The sequence below is a fragment of the Dasypus novemcinctus genome, chromosome 4 (genome assembly GCF_030445035.2).
Source record: "Dasypus novemcinctus isolate mDasNov1 chromosome 4, mDasNov1.1.hap2, whole genome shotgun sequence".
Classification (NCBI taxonomy): Eukaryota; Metazoa; Chordata; class Mammalia; order Cingulata; family Dasypodidae; genus Dasypus; species Dasypus novemcinctus.
The window spans coordinates 71,583,986-71,599,842 of NC_080676.1; the positions used below are offsets into that span (position 1 = coordinate 71,583,986).

Below are 15,857 nucleotides of genomic sequence, written 5' to 3' on the forward strand. Positions count from 1 at the left end.
CTGGCTCCACAATCCTTGGATGGGGGATGGGAGCACCCTAGTAAGGAATCTGAGCCAAACATGGACCTGTGCCTTCCATAAAGGACAAGTCTGGGCTTGATTTTGTTGGTACCTGCAAGGTATTATACTTCCCATGGAAACTTTGGTTTGGGCCACAGACTGACTTTTCCTCTTCCAGCAGCCTGAGATAGCTCACTCAGCTTGTCTCTGCTCAGCAGAGATCCACTGCCTGCCTCTTCTGTGTCAGGCCCCAGTCTAGGAGCTGGGGATTCCATGGTGAACAAGACGAACATAGTCCCTGCCTCAGTGAACTTTTAATTCAGTGGGAAAGGACAGAGTAAATAAACAAGATAATTTGGAATTGAGCTAGGTGCTATGAAGGGTGATCTTACAGAGAGCCCCCTCTGTGTGTTGTATGAGGAGCTTATTTAGAAAGAGGGATTAGGAGCAGCCTCTCTGCGGCCTGAAGAGTTCAAAGGACTCAGCCCTTTGAGCCAGCAGCAAGGGCCAGGGCCCCGAGGCAGGAAAGAGCTGGAAACACACACAAAAACTTTCAGGTCAGGACAGAGGGGAAAGGAGAGGATGGCACCAGATAGGGTTCCAAAGGGAGGCACAGCAAGGAGGCTTTTAAGCAAGGGACTTACAGTGTCTGATTGAGGTGAGAAGGAAGCTGCTGGCTGCAGTGCTGAAAATGAGTTGTGAGGGGGCACAGAAGTGGTGGTGTTTAGGAGTTGTTTGCATAGTCCAGGAAAGATAACACCAGCCAAAGAGACCTCTGGTTGTTTTCTTCTCCTGAGGACTGAACAGATTAAACACCTCCACCTGCCTCCCGCAGTGAACAGTGCAACAGTTTGTTAATGTACTTACTACTGACCCACTGGCCCTGGAAGTTGGTTATCAGTTGTTAGGTTTAGGGTGACAGATGGGTGGGGGAAGAGCTGCTTAATAAATAATAAGCCAATGCCTTATGGAGGCTAGAACCCATTCACCAGGAAAAGAACAACATCTCGCCCAAACTCTGGTGGCCTTACTAACTCCCTTGGGCCTCCTCTTCCTTCCCTGTTAGGCCAAGGAATCACTATTAACTAAAATGGAGGATTAACTAACGCACACAACAGTCACAATTAATACTGCACAACCGGTCACAGTGCTAAGTAGCCTTAAGGTGACACTGAATGATACATGGCCTTGTTATTAGGTTGATTTAACCTGGAATATGTGTGTGTGTTTTAATTTAGTTTGATTAAAGAGTCGCATTTGATAGCTCCAGTCTCCATGCTCTAATGAGTTACTGATGAATTCAGCTACTTCTCAGAGCCAGACCCTATGTTTGGGGAAGGTTGGGAAGTGTGGGGGAGTGAGAGGTAAAGAGTTGAATCGAATATTATATGACCTGGGGCTGGAAAGGCACCTGAAGAGGCCTGTGAACAAATCGGGAGTGAAGGTCAGTGCCCTGGGTCACCACAGGTAGATGTTTTGCTGGATAGAGGGAACATGTACAAAGGAACAAGACACTGAGTCAGAGTCCCCAGAGGGCTAGGTCCAGGAGTCCCCTGTGGTTGCTGCCCAGCCTGGTTTGGGAATTGCTGGTCTGGTCCAACCTCCTCATGTTACAAATGGGGAATGACTGGTCCAGGGTTACCCAGTGACTTGCTGGCACATCTTTCCACCACGTGAGGCTGCAGCTGGAGAGGGAGGTGCAGGTGGGCCTGCCTGGTACATGACTGGACCTGGGCTAAACAGACAGAACCCAGTTTGACTCTCCTGCCTCCAGGAGGCACCAAGGTAAGACTGAGGTGCATTTTGTGTTTCAGAACCCACCAGGAGGAAGCAGGCTGCTCTACCACTCGTGGGCACCATGCTGACCACTCGCCTCTCCAGACCCCTTTCCCAGCTCCCAGGGAAAAGCCTGAGTTTCCATGATAAAGAAAATGGAATGAGGTAAGATAATGAAAAGTGGAGTTTGCCCCCAAGGGCACACTTTCTGGGGCAAAGTAGAGCTTTTCACACATATATAATGCAGGTAGTGATAAAGCCTAAAACTCACCGAGGTCTCTCAAATACCCAGCCCTTCCAGTTAAGGAAATGCAAAGGCATCCACAGAACAACCTCCTGAGGGCAGACAGAGCAAAGAAATATCTTGCATAACTACTTTTTTTTTTTTTAAGTAATTTCCAACATATAAAAGTTACAAAAATAGTACAAAGGGTTCCTATATACTCTTTACCCAATTTCCCCAAATGATAGCATCTTTCAAAACTATAGTGAAATGATCAAATCAAGGAAATTACCATTGATGCCTCTTAGCTAATATACAGACCTTATTCACCTATTGCAAAATATTCACTAATATTTTTTTTCCAGGCCAGAAGCCAATCCTGGATCCCATATTGCATTTAGTTGTCATGTCTCCTTAGTCACTATCAGGGACAGTTCCGTGGTCTTTATCTTTATTGACTTTGACAATTTGGAAAGATACTGGCCACACATTTGTGGAATGTCTCTCAATTTGGAATCATGTGATATTTCCTCATGTTTAGTTTCAGGTCATGCATGTTGGGCAAGAAACCCACAGAGGATGCTTTGTCCTTCTCAGTGCATCACACCAGGAGGTGCATGATGTTGCTGTATCTATTCTTACTTTGGTCACCTGGATAACTGCTTTTTAAATAAAAATTGTACATATGAAACCAGTTAACTAAAATGCCTTGAAAGTTCGCTGAACTGTCTGAAAATGTGATTTAGAAGCATCAAGTACATAGAAATTAAACAAGCTGCTCTTCTTTGGAACTTGTTGAATTGCTTTTATTGAGGGGATACTGCATGCTCTGTTACCCCATTTTCCTCTTTTGCAATTAGAGCAAAGGAAAAAAATTTTAAATGCCCTTTTCTTTCTTTCATATTTGAGGGAGTGACATTGTGAGGTTAAATTCAAAGTCCTAGCAGCTAAAAAATTGATAGATATATTTCTATGCTAATAAGCATGTTTAGAAGAACGTGTATTTAGTCTCTTAGCAGCATTTACTTAAAAGCATATCCACAGAGATTCAGAAGCTTGGTTGGAGATGGGGCTTTAGTTACCAGAGGACATCATGTGAGAAGAGTTTATATGGCTCTGCTAGCAGAGGCAGCAGGAAGCTGGGCTCCATTTCCAAGCCATTGCCAGGGAATGAAGCCTGGGTCTGTGAAGAACTTTTGAAGGGTGAATCACTGCTTTTTTTTTTGGTGAGTGATTAATTGAAATGCCAAAACTTGCCTCAAACATGGCTTCTAGAGATTTCTAGAAATTATTTTTCATGAGAAGAAAATAATCCCAAAGGAAGTTCAAACATCTTTCCCAAGGTTTTCTCCTCAAAGGGAAGTGAGGCATATGTCAAATATCTGGCTTGTTTGAGGGGAAAGAGAAAGGCTGTCACAAGAAGATTCTGAATCTTGTGGATGGATTTTAGAAACAGCCTGGTTAAGTGGAGGGAGCATAGAGAGGGGGTGGTCAGGGACACACTGGGTAAAGGTGTGAGCAGAGGCGAGGGGGTGGCTCAGGTATGTGAAGGAAGATGGATCTGTGGGTGATGACTATGCCTGGGACAGTCGTCAGGGACAGGGAGGATGCCTGGTCATTTTGCTTGAATCTCAGTTGGGAAAGAACTCCTACTGTAGTCCCCCCACCTGTGAGAGAGTTCTTTCAACAGCATCCTTAACCAGTGGTCTTGTAGTCTCCATTTCAGTATCTCCAGTGATTGGGAGGTAAGTACCTCTCACAGCAGGCCTATCTTTGATTTGATGAGAAATCTGCACTAAGTCTTACTGGGCATCTATTGTCTGTGATGGTTTGCTTCTCCCTTGCTGCTCTCAGAACTTTCTCTTTATCTTGGAGTAGTATGAGTCTTGGAATAGTTCTATTCACATTTATTCTGCTTGGGGTACTCTGCATTTCTTGGACATGTAAGTTAATTTCTTTCATGAGAGTTGGGAAATTTTCAGCTGTTATTTCCTCAGTTACTCTGTCTGCCCCCTTTCCCTTCTCTTCTTCTGGTACTCCCAGGATGCTTATGTTGTTGTGTTCGTGTTATCATTCAAATCCCTGAGCCCCTGCTTAGTTTTTTCCATTCTTTTCTCTCTTTTCAATTTTTAGCTATTCTGTCTTTGATATTACTTATTATTTCTTCTCTCATTTCGAGTCTGCTATTGTATGCCTCTAATATGTTTTTTATTTCACCTAGTGTATCTTTCATTCCCACGAGCTCTGTTACTTTTTTGTTCAGGTTTCCAAATTCTTCTTTGTGCTCATTCAGTGTCTTCTTGAGTCCTTTATCACTTTAGCCATATTGTCTTTCAACTCATTAATTTGATTTTGGAAATTGTGTGCATCAAGTTAATTCGTTGTCTCAAATCCTACATCTCTTCTGGGGCTTTGATATATTACTTTCCTTGGGCCATTTCTTCCATTTTCTTAGTATGGCATGTAATTTTTTGCTGATATCAAGGCATCTGATTAGGGTGGTGAGTTACTTAGGTACTCAATTTCTCTTTCATAGGGTTTTAGTGGTAGGAGGCTGTGTGTTACTGCTGTTCTTTGACTCTTGGTTCAACCTGTTCTGGGTCTTTAGGATTGTTCCTGTTAGTTGCTAAAATTTGGGCTCTGGACCCAGTAATGGGTTGCAGACCTGCTTCCTAGGGCCTTGGGAAGGGAGGCTGTAAATGCCAGAAAAAGCCTATCTTACTTTGAATTTCTTCACATGCACTTCCTTGGTCTGCCAGACAATGGCACTCTTTGGCCCTCTTAATTCAGTTCCTGGTAGGAATGTGTTTGTGCAAAAAGAACTGAATCAGTGTGATAAGAGGATCCTACCTGGAGGCTAGGAGCCTGGTAATTCAAACTTTCTCAGCGGCAGTTCTCTAACCTTTGCTGGCAACCCCTTTCCTTTTCCTGGATAGGAAATAATTCCACTCCCTTCTGCATCCTCAACAACAAATCCCAGTCAGTAAAGAAGATCGAGAGGGTTGGATCTCTTTAGTCCCTTGCCGGCTCCCAAGGAAAGCATTGGTGTGGCCTCAGCTGGCCTGAAAGAGCAGACCGAATTTGTGGGTCAAAAGCTGAATCAGCTTTAGGCTGTGTCTTTCTCCCCTTTCCTATAGCTGACAGTAACAAGGCCTGAGAATTCAAAAGTGTCTATAGGGTAAGGGAAGATACCAGTATTTGCAACTGTGGTTTTTAACCCATAGTTTTGCCGTCACAATTATTTTCCTTTACCCCTCTCTCCTCTGGGTGGTGTCCAGAATTCCCGTAGTGTCCTAAGCCCTAGAAGATTTTTTTTCCAGGCTGTTTCTGCCTGTCCTCTAGGTATTTTTCTGGGAGAGAAGAGAGTCCCATGTCTTTTTTTTCTGATGTCTACATTCTTTTTTTTATTATGTCTTCAAAAAAGTTTTAGGTCATAGTAAAGTCACATATAGAATAGAGGGGACTCCCATATATGCAACATCAAACCCTTTTCCCCCACCCAGCAGTGATCTTTTTACATGTGAATGTATATTTGCTACAACTGGTGTACATATATTGAAAAATAGCTACTAACCATGGTTCTATTATAGTTTACATTTTAGACTGTACACTTTTATAAATTTTTGGTTATGTTATAGTTTACATTATAGTTTACATTTTAACCATGTCTTTCTATTCCACCATCTTCCCAGAAGTCCCAGACATGTCTTTGGTTGACTCTATTATAATACCTTTCTTCATATTGAGGAGAAATCTTTCTTCAAATTATGGTGTTCCTTGTTCCTGGATCTGTATTCTGTATTCATACTGAACACAAAATTCTTCACCACCAGTGACATTCTTGTCATATTTGAAGACAAGTGATCATGCCACTCCAGTACCCACATACCCTGTCTTTTCTTAATCCATCTGCAAGTTTTTTCATTACTTATCTCTCCTGATTTCCCTACTTAGTACCCAGGTTCCTCCATGAATGATTTCTAACTGGCCTGTCCTTTTTTTTTCTCTCTCCTTTTTTTTTAGTTTTTAAAATATTTTTTAAAAATTTTAAAGAAGCTTTAGATTACATAAATGTTACATCAAAATATAGGGAATTCCCATATACCCCACTCCCTCCCCCCTACTTTCCCCCATTAACAACATCTTTCATTAGTGTAGTACATTTGTTACAACTGATGAACATGTATTGAGACATTGCTACTAACCATGTACTATAGTTTACATTATAATTTACACTTTGCCCAGCACAATTTTATAGGTTTTGACAAAATGTATAATGGCCTATATACATCATTTCAGTGTAATGCAGGACAGTTCCAATGTCACAAATATAATATGTCCCCATGATATACCTATTCTTCCCTCTCCCTTTCCTCAGACCCTCTGGTGGCCACTGCCTTTATATCAGTGATACAAGTTCTTCCATTGCTAGAATAATAATAAGTCTACTTTAGTCCATAGTTGCATTCACCACTTATGTTTGTTCATTCCTCAATCTTGAGGATTTGGGAATAGTGATGACCACTTCGTTTCTGATTGAGAGGGGGCTTAGATTCCATGGGGCAGATGGATGGAACTGTTTTGCTTGCAGTTGTAGGTACTCTTTTTGGAATGGGCGTTGTCCATCATTATCCATTTGTTAGTTGTCCTGGATGATTCCAATGAACTGGAGAGTAGGTATTGGCTGCAACTCTGATGAGACTCAGGGCTCAACCAGCATATGAACAGACTGAAGATTTAAGTCTCTGGGACATATATTTTAACCAGTGCTAATTATAGGTTCAAATAAAAGGGGTAGAAGAACCGTGTGTAGGGAATTTATAAATGAGTTTTAACTATTACATTGGGGAGCACATATTCCAAAGTAAGGCGCACTGACAGAGTGCTGAATTTCTGAGATTGTCTGCCCTGCCTGTAGTGTCTAGATGTCTCTAGAACCTTCAGGAGACCTGCTGTTTGAGGCACTGTTTACTGTGGCAGTCAATGAGATCCTGCTGAGATGTGCATAAGTGTAACCTCTGGAATGACCTCCTGACTCACTTTGAAATCTCTTAGCCATAAAAACTCATTTCTATTTAATATTTTGGTCAAGGTCTTTTTCCAGATGCATCACTATTTGGCACCCCTCGGTGCCAGGAAGGCTCATCCCTGGAAGTCATGTCCCATGCTGGGGGAAGGTAGTGCCTTTATATGCTGAGCATGGCTTAGATAGAGGCCACCTTTGAACAACAGGAAGGTTTTCAAGAGGTAACTCTTAAGCAATATATAATATTAGGCTAAATTTCAATTTAATAATGTGTTCCTTCTTAAAATGTGGTATCCAGAGCAGAACAGTTGCCACTGTTTATATGGCTCAGAGCAGGAGTCACCAGTGCACATACAACTGTCTGAACAAAAACCTCTCCAGAAGTGGCCTGATGCTCCTCCTGCCCCAGTACCTGGCCATCTATGCTGCTCACTGGTCCTGCAGGGCCCTCAGATTTCAGATCTCTGGCTTTGCCAGAAGGTGTGGAAGCCTCTTGAAATGGGTGATTTACTTATGTGTTCCTCACCTAGGATACTACCCCCTGGATCCTGTTTACACACACCAGCTGGCTCAGCCCTAGTGCTCGGCTCTACCTGCTGGGATGAAGCCGCACTCCAGGGGTAACCTGATCCAGGCAGAGTGAAGTAGGGCTCTTGCCTCCCTTATCCTAGATTATTTCCCATTTTTCCTGAGCTCACATAGCTTTTTTGAGCAGCCAAAACCAGACTGAATTTTGACCAGACTGAATTTTTTTTTGCGGAGGTTACTGTAAGGCCATATTTCTCCCAAGCTACCACTTGATATTTGTTCTTTCTAAGCCCCAGTTCATTAGACTCAGTCTATCAAATCAACTCATTGTTTCTCTCAGCAGAAATCTGGGTTACTTGTTACTGCTGTCCATTCATGATGGGAGAAACAAAAGCAGTAGAGACTTGGGCTTGTAAGAAGCAGAAGGAGCCAGAATTGATGCCCTGGCCAGAAGGTATGGTCTCTCACATGTGATCTGGCAGGTTCATGGATTCCAGGGCTCTGAGGACCTGCAGGTTATTCTACAGACCCTTGGGGAAGGGCTGGATTACACTTCCTTCAGCCAGTCCCATTCTGCTTCTGGGTCAGGGAAGAAATCAGGAAACTCTTCTCTGAATCTGGCCACCAGCCCTTTAGGATTCCACTCTTCAGAAAGTTTACAGGCCATCCTGAGTTGAACTTGAACTACCTGTGAACTACCTGTGCATAGTGGCTTCATTGACCAGAAGTCTGCTGCCACTGCAGGACCTTCCTGGGCAGAACAGACCCTCCAGGGAAATGTATCCTATTTTACGTTATGGGGTTTGAGCTTAACCCTCAGAGGCACTCTTAGCCCTGGTAGGCAAGTATATCAGTTAGGATTGTATCACACTAAGAATAGCAGAAAGCCCCAGAAATTCAGGGCTGGTGTGGCTTCAGGAGACCCAGGCTCTTTGTTTCTTTCTGTTCTGCCATCCTTAGTGTGGCTCTTCCCACAGGGTCATGTGATACTTCTCCACCTCCAGCTTTAATCCAGGTAGGAAGAAGCAGAACAATATGGAGGAAAGGGTGAGTGGAACCCTTATCAGGAAAGCAAAACTTTCCCAGCAATCCTTGCAGACTCCTGCTTAGACCTTATTGGCCAGAAGTGGATCACATGACCAGTAATTAGAGAGAAGTCCTTAAAGCATTGAGGTCTTGCCACGCCCATTAAAAGTCCAAATTTTGTTAGTGAGCAAATGAAAAGAATGGATTTTGGAAGGCAAATGACAATGACTGCCAAAGCTGGACAGTGGTCTAGAGTGGATTTTGTTTCCAGAGATGTTAGCGTTTTTGTAGTAAAGAGAATCAAAATGAAACCCTAAAGTTACAGGATTCATACTTCTTGATTTTAAAACTTACTACAAAGCTACAGTAATCAAAACAATGAAAAAAATACAAAATAAAAACAAAAAATCATTGTGGTATTGGCATAAGGATAGACGTATAGATCAATAGAATAGAATATAGATTTCAGGAAAAAACCTATATACCTAGGGCCAAATGATTTTTTAAAAGGGTGCCAAGTCCACTCAATGGGGAAAGATTTGTCTCTTCTACAAATGGTGCTGGGAAAACTGGATATCCACATGCAAAAGAATGAAGTTGGAACCCTACCTTACACCATATACAAAAAGTAATTCAAAATGGACCATGGACCTAAATATAAGAGCTAAGCCATAAAACTCTTAGAATAAAACATAGGGGAAAATCTTCATGATCTTAAATTTGGCAATGGATTCTTAGCTATGACACCATAAATGTAAGCAACAAAAGTAAAAAAAAAAAAAAAAGGATAAATTGGATTTCATAAAAATGAAAAGGTTTTGTTAATAATTATCAAGAAAGTAAAACGACAACCTATAGAACAGGAGAAAATAGTTGTAACTCATATTTCTGATCAGGGACTTGTATCTAGAATATATAAAGAACTCTTCTCAATAATAAAAAGGCAACTCAATTTAAAAATGGACAAAGGATTTGAATAGATATTTCTCCAAAGAAGATGTACAGGTGGCCAATATGTGTATGAAAAGATGGTCAACATCATTAGCCACCAACTTCATACCAGCTAGGATGAGGGATATTTAAAAAATGGAAAATAAATGTTGGTGAGGACGTGGAGAAAGTGCAACTTTGTGCATTGCTGGTGGGAATGTAAAATGGTGCAGCCACTGTGGAAAACAGTTTATCAGGTCCTCAAAAAGTTAAACATAGCATATGATCCAGCAATTCCACTTCTAAAAGAGTTGGAAACAGGGATTTAAACAGAAACTTAAACATGAATGTTCATAGCAGCATTATTCACAATAGCCGAAAGGTGGAAAAACCCGTGTCCGTTGACAGATGAATGGATAAACAAAATGTGGTATATCCATATAATGAAATATTATTCAGTCATAGAAAAGAATGAAGTTCTAATACAAACTACAACATGGATGATCCCTGGAAACATTAGCTAAGTTAAATAAGCTAGACCCAAAAGGACAAATATTATATGATTCCACTTATGTGAAATATCTAGAATAAGCGAAGCAGAGGGAGAAAGTAGATTAGAGGTTACCAGGGGCTGGAAGGAGTTGGGAAAGGGAAGATATTGCTCAATGGGTAAAATTTCTGGGGTGATGAAAAAAAGTTTTGGTAATGGGTGGTGGCGGTGGTTGTACAACATTATGAATGTAATTAATGCCACTGAATTGTGCACTTACAAATGGTTAAATTGGAAACTTTTATATTATGTATGTTACTTATAAAGAAAAGGAAATTTAAAAATAGATTAAATAGGAGCTTACCACCCAGAGAAAGGAAGGAAGTATGTATGTGTTTGGAGGAAAGGAAATCCTAAGGGAAAAAAGTCCTTTTTGTTCCCCCTAAAGCTGTGGCTTTCAACTCTGGTTAAGGATAGAATCACCTAGAGCACAGTGGGGGCAAAATTCCTATATCCGCCACAGCAGTTCATATTTAACTGGTTGGGGGTAAGGCTTCCCTGGTGATCCTTTTTAAACTATGTAATAGAGAATTTCACCCATATACAAGAGTAGAAATTAGTGTTTTGATTCCTGGTGTACCTATCACTTAGGTTTCCACAATTATCATCTTGTACCCAATTATGTTTCTTCTATTTCCTTACCCATTTTCTTCCCTCCTTCCCCTACTAGGTGATTTTGAAGCAAATCCTGGCCATATTTCATTTGTTAACATTTTAGTATCTATGTCTAGATGATAAGAATTCTTCTTAATAGCCTAACCCTATTCCCGAGTGAGGAGCACCTGAGAACCACTGCTCTGGACCTACACCAACCAGCCCTTTCCTCTGGACCTCCTATACTGGCATCTCCTGAGAGACTTAAACATGCAGATACCCAGGTGCCACTCCTTCCTACTGAATCAGAATGATGATGGCAGCTCCCTGGGAGTTTGCATTTTAAAAAAATGATTTATTTATTTCTCTCTGCCCCTCCCCAGTTGTCTGCTCTCTCTGTCCATTTGTTGTGTGTTCTTCTGTGTCTGCTTGTCTTCCCTTTAGGTGGCACCAGGAACTGATCCTGGGACATTCTGGAGTGGGAGAGAGGTTCTCAATCTCTTGTGCTACCTCAGTTCCCTGGTCCCGTGTCTGTTATTGTCTCTCCTCTGTGTCTTTTTTTGTTGCGTCATTTTGCTGCGCCAGCTTTCCACTTGGGCCAGCTTGCTGCACGGGCCAGCACTCACATGGGCCAGCTTTCTGCTTCAGCTAGCTTGCTGCATGGGCCATCTTGCCCTCACCAGGGGGCCCCGGTATCAAACCCTGGACCTCCCATATGGTAGATGGGAGCCCAATCACTTGAGTCACATCTGCTTCCTGAGTTTGCATTTTAACAAACTCCTCAGGTGCTTGTTAACTAAAGTTTGAGAATTGAGGTGCTAAGGCCATTCCAGGCTCAAGGCCCCTCTAAATTGAGAAGCAGCTACGAGCCAGGAATAATAATAAGGTAGGAACTCCAAAGTGAGAAGAGAGAAAAAAGAGCAGGATGAGGCAACCCTAGCAGTGTCCAGAGGGGAAGGCTGAGAGGCCAAGCAGTGCCCAGCAGGGCCCTTTCTTGCAAACTGAAGTGCCCCAGCAGTTAGTCCCGACTAACTCATCTCGTCATGGCTCTGCCTCTAGGGGTGGGCGTTTGGGGGTGTGTGGAGGGATGGAGCCTGTGCTCTGTGGAAAAGAGCTATGCCAGTGACAGTTGGACTGTACAAGTTGGCATGAGTGGGTAGAGCCTGGTGTAATACATCAGAGGTAGTCAAGTTCAGGTCTGGATATATTTGAGAATGGGGAGGTGGATTAGAGAAAATCTGGCAGCAAGTCAGTCTGAAATAAGCTCTTCCTCTTATAGTCCTTTTTGTTACTTTTAAAAATGTCAAATAGTGCTGAGGGGGTGGCAGGCAACACACGTAATCCATTCCAGCAGAAACACCTTGTCCTTTCTGCAGAGCAACACCTGGGGTCATGGGAAAAAGGAATGATTTTCTTTGGGTAAAGTTATTTAACCACATCATTCTGCTCACATAAGACCATCCATACATAATGATTTAAAATCCAAAGAGACTCTTCTGTGTCAGTTCAAATGGAAAGGGGGTTACCTTGGCAAATTTTCCTAGTGACCTCACATTTCCATCAAGTGAACCCAACATTCTTTAAGGTGGAGAGAAGAAGGCAGGCCAGCTAGGGACCTTGGGACCCAAAAAACAATGTGGTGGTAAGTTCCCTGGATTTTCTTTTTGCTTCATACATCCCATACTTGGAGTTGAAAAAGCTGCCAGAAATGCCAGTGAATGCAGACCAAAAAGAAGCCCCACAAAACACTAATTTCTCTAGCAATAGGACCTGGAAAAGAGGAGCCTACAAGGCAGAAACCTTTATAAAATAACTGTTCTACTCCAGCCAAACAGCACAGAAAAAATTGTAGCCCAACTTACCAGCAAAAGGCCAGTGGGGAACTAGACTTTCACCCTCACCAGGCTGTAATGAAGTGTCCCAACCCCCTGACCTGGAGTGGCTGTCAGAGAAAGCCAGGTAGGGGCAGGGACTTTCATCCTAACCTATCAATTATAGGTGGCCCTCCCTGCTTCGGATGTGAGAGGAGGCATAGGGCTTTATCAACTGCCCAGCAGTATGAGCAGCAGTAAGCCTACACTTCTAACATCTACCAGCCAGGGCAGGATCCATGGAGGCCTAGTGGGGAGCTGGAACTCTCACCTATACCCAGCAATAGCACTGATGCCCAGATACCAAAACCAGACAAAAACAACATGAAAAAAGAAAACTACAGACCAGTATCCATAGTGAAGATGGATGCAAAACCTTAAAATAGTAGCAAATAGAATTCAATAATATATGAAAAGAATTATATACCATGACCAAGTGGGATTTTCCCAGGGATACCAGTATGGTTCAATTATTTGGAAATTAATCAGTGTAATTCAACATATTAACAGACTAAAGAAGAAAAATCACATGATCATATCCATGAATGCAGAAAAATCATCTAGCAAATTTCAACATCCATTCATGGTAAAAAAAAAAAATCTCTAAAAAAAAAAAAAAGGGAATAGAGGGAAACTTCCTCAAGTTGATAAAGAACATCTACAAAAACCCTGCAGATAACATTACACTTAATGATGAAAGACTGAATGCTTTTTAAGATCAGGAATGAAGCAAGAATTTCTACTCACCACTTTTATATAACATAGTGTTGGAAGTTCTAGCCAGTGCAAGAAGGCAAGAAAAGGAAATAAAAGGCATACAAACCAGAAAGGAGAAAGTAAAACTGTCTCTATTTCTAGATGACCTGATTATCTACATAGAAAATCCAAAGAAGCTACCAAAAAAAAACCTCCTAGACCTAAAATGTGAATCAATAAGGCCGTAGAATACACAACAAATGTACCAAAATCAATTGTATTTTGACAAACTAGCAAAGTGCATGTGGATATCAAAATTAAAAATGCAATACCATTTACAATGGCTCAAAAATACTTGTGTAAATCTAGCAAAATATATACAGAACTTGTATGCTAAAAATTACACAATGCTGATGAAAGAAATCAAAGAAGATCAAAATAAATGAAGAGCCATACTGTGATCATGGATTCAAGTAAAGTTGTCAGTTCTCCACACACTATTATAGAGATTTAGTGCAATTCCTATCAAAATCACAGCCAGACATTTTGCAGTTACAGATAAGGTTATTTTAAAATTTATTGGGAAGGTAAAAGAAATAGAATAGCTTAAACATTTATTAAAAAGAAGAATTAAGTGGAAGGAATCAGTCTACCCAATTTCAAGACTTATCATATAGCTACAGTAATCAGGACTGTGGTATTTACAGAGAGATAGACACGTTGATCAATGGAGCAGAATAGAGAACCCTGAAATAGGCCCACACAAATATGCCCGACCTTTAGAGGACAAAAGTGCAAAAGCAACTCAATGGAGGAAAAATAATGTTTTCAAAAAATGGTGCTGGAGTAATTGGATATCTGTAGGCAAAAAAATCAACTATGATCTGAGTCTCATACACTGTACAAAAATTAAAACAGATCATGGAATTAAATGTAAAACATAAAACTGAAACTTTTAGCAAGAAAACAGGAGGAAACTATCAGGACCTAGAGCTAGGCAAGGAATTCTTAGCTTTGTCACCAAAAGCATGATCCATACAAAGGAAAACTGAGAAATCAAATGTCATCAAAATTAAAAACTTTTGCTCTAAAAAACCCTGTTAGAGGATGAAAAAACAAATTAGGGAGAAAATATTTGCAAACCACATATGTCACAAATGTCTGGCATCTAGAATATATAAAGAATTATCAAAATTCAACAGTTAAAGAACAAATAAAACAATTTAGAAAATGAGTAAAGGACGTAAAGAGACATTTCACCAAAGAGAATATACAGATGGCAAATAAGCACATAAATAGATATTCAGCATTACTAGCTATTAGGTAAATGAAAATCAAAACTATGAGATATCACTGCTGCCGCAACCTGCGCTGGTGAACTGAGAACTTGAGGGGAAGCAATGGGAGCTGAAGAAAGACACATAGAGACAAAGACAAGATTAGAGGAGCCAGGTGGCCCAGGGCTAGCTGATGGCAAAACCAAGGCCTCGAGCTGGCACCACAAGCTTTATTTAAAGCAGTTAACTAGTCACTGTTCTCAGAGCAGGGGCTATCAGGCATGAAGTTCTTTGAGGAGGGTTTTCTTAGAGTTACTTCTTATCAGGACATCAGCTCCTTTCTGCTTACTTGCAGGTATGGACACAGCTGATCACACCCCCACCTCTCTGTACACATTGATCCTCCCTGGCAATGTGACTTGAGCCCCACACATTACTTCGGGGACCCCTACAGGTCCCCCTTTTCTTTTTTGTCTGGACATTGGCTGTGCCTGTCTTAGGTTGGTTTCCTCTGAAACTCTTACCCATCATTGACTACCAACCAGCTACAGACTATTGTGCATGGGGTGCCATGGGAGCGATCAGAGGCCACGCTGAGGCTTGTGTGCGAGTTTAAGGTGCATGGTTTCAGTTTGCAAATTTCAGAGCACTTGGCAAGTTTGGCTGCAAAATAGAGAAAACATGCACTACAACACAGGAACACAGACAATAAGACCTGCTAAATATCAGAAACTATGCTGCAACAGGTTCCAAGGATTGAAACCATGTAAAGTACGTAGGAAGTTTTCAGCTAATTTTTTTGGGGTCCCTAACTGCCAGGTGAGCAGTTTGGAGACCTAAGATCTCATCATGCAAATGTTTTAGATCCATACTAATTTCTTCATGATTCCATACCCCTCATAGGTGCAGTTTCACTGCCATTCAATTCCAGGTAGTTTCATTGAACTGGACAGAGGTCACGCAAACAAATGTGTACTGCGGATGGCATTGTAGCTGTACACTGTACTGCAATACCTCCAACTGATCTCCTAAAGAAAGGACTATGTTTTCTAGTGCATTTAATTTTGCTTCCAATTTTTGGTCAATATGTTCCTGATTTTCTAATGCTAGTGAAGTTTTTTTAGCCAAATCATTTACAAAATGAGCTGTCTGAATGCTATTTGCTAAGGCCACACCAGCAGCTACAGAGGAGGCTATAATGGTAATGAGGGCAACAATGCCAGCAATGATCAGGCCGAGGGCTCTACAGCGTCGTGACTCTAGTGCATGCTGTGTGAACTGCAACGTCTGTTCCCCAGCGTCATCATACCAGGGCTCATCTAGGGTCACTGGGAGCATGACAAAGCTAGGTTGTCGGACA

At 41.6% G+C, this 15,857-nt stretch overlaps 1 protein-coding gene across 1 annotated transcript in view; it reads left to right on the top strand.

Moving 5' to 3' along the window:
- BDH1 (3-hydroxybutyrate dehydrogenase 1) overlaps nt 1-15,857 on the top strand; it is a 50,827-nt gene that overhangs the window by 4,099 nt on the left and 30,871 nt on the right. The window contains exon 2 of the mRNA XM_004465901.5: nt 1,815-1,941. Within this exon, the coding sequence (XP_004465958.1) occupies nt 1,859-1,941 (83 nt within the window). The 5' untranslated portion in view covers nt 1,815-1,858. The remainder of the gene's footprint in view (nt 1-1,814; nt 1,942-15,857) is intronic.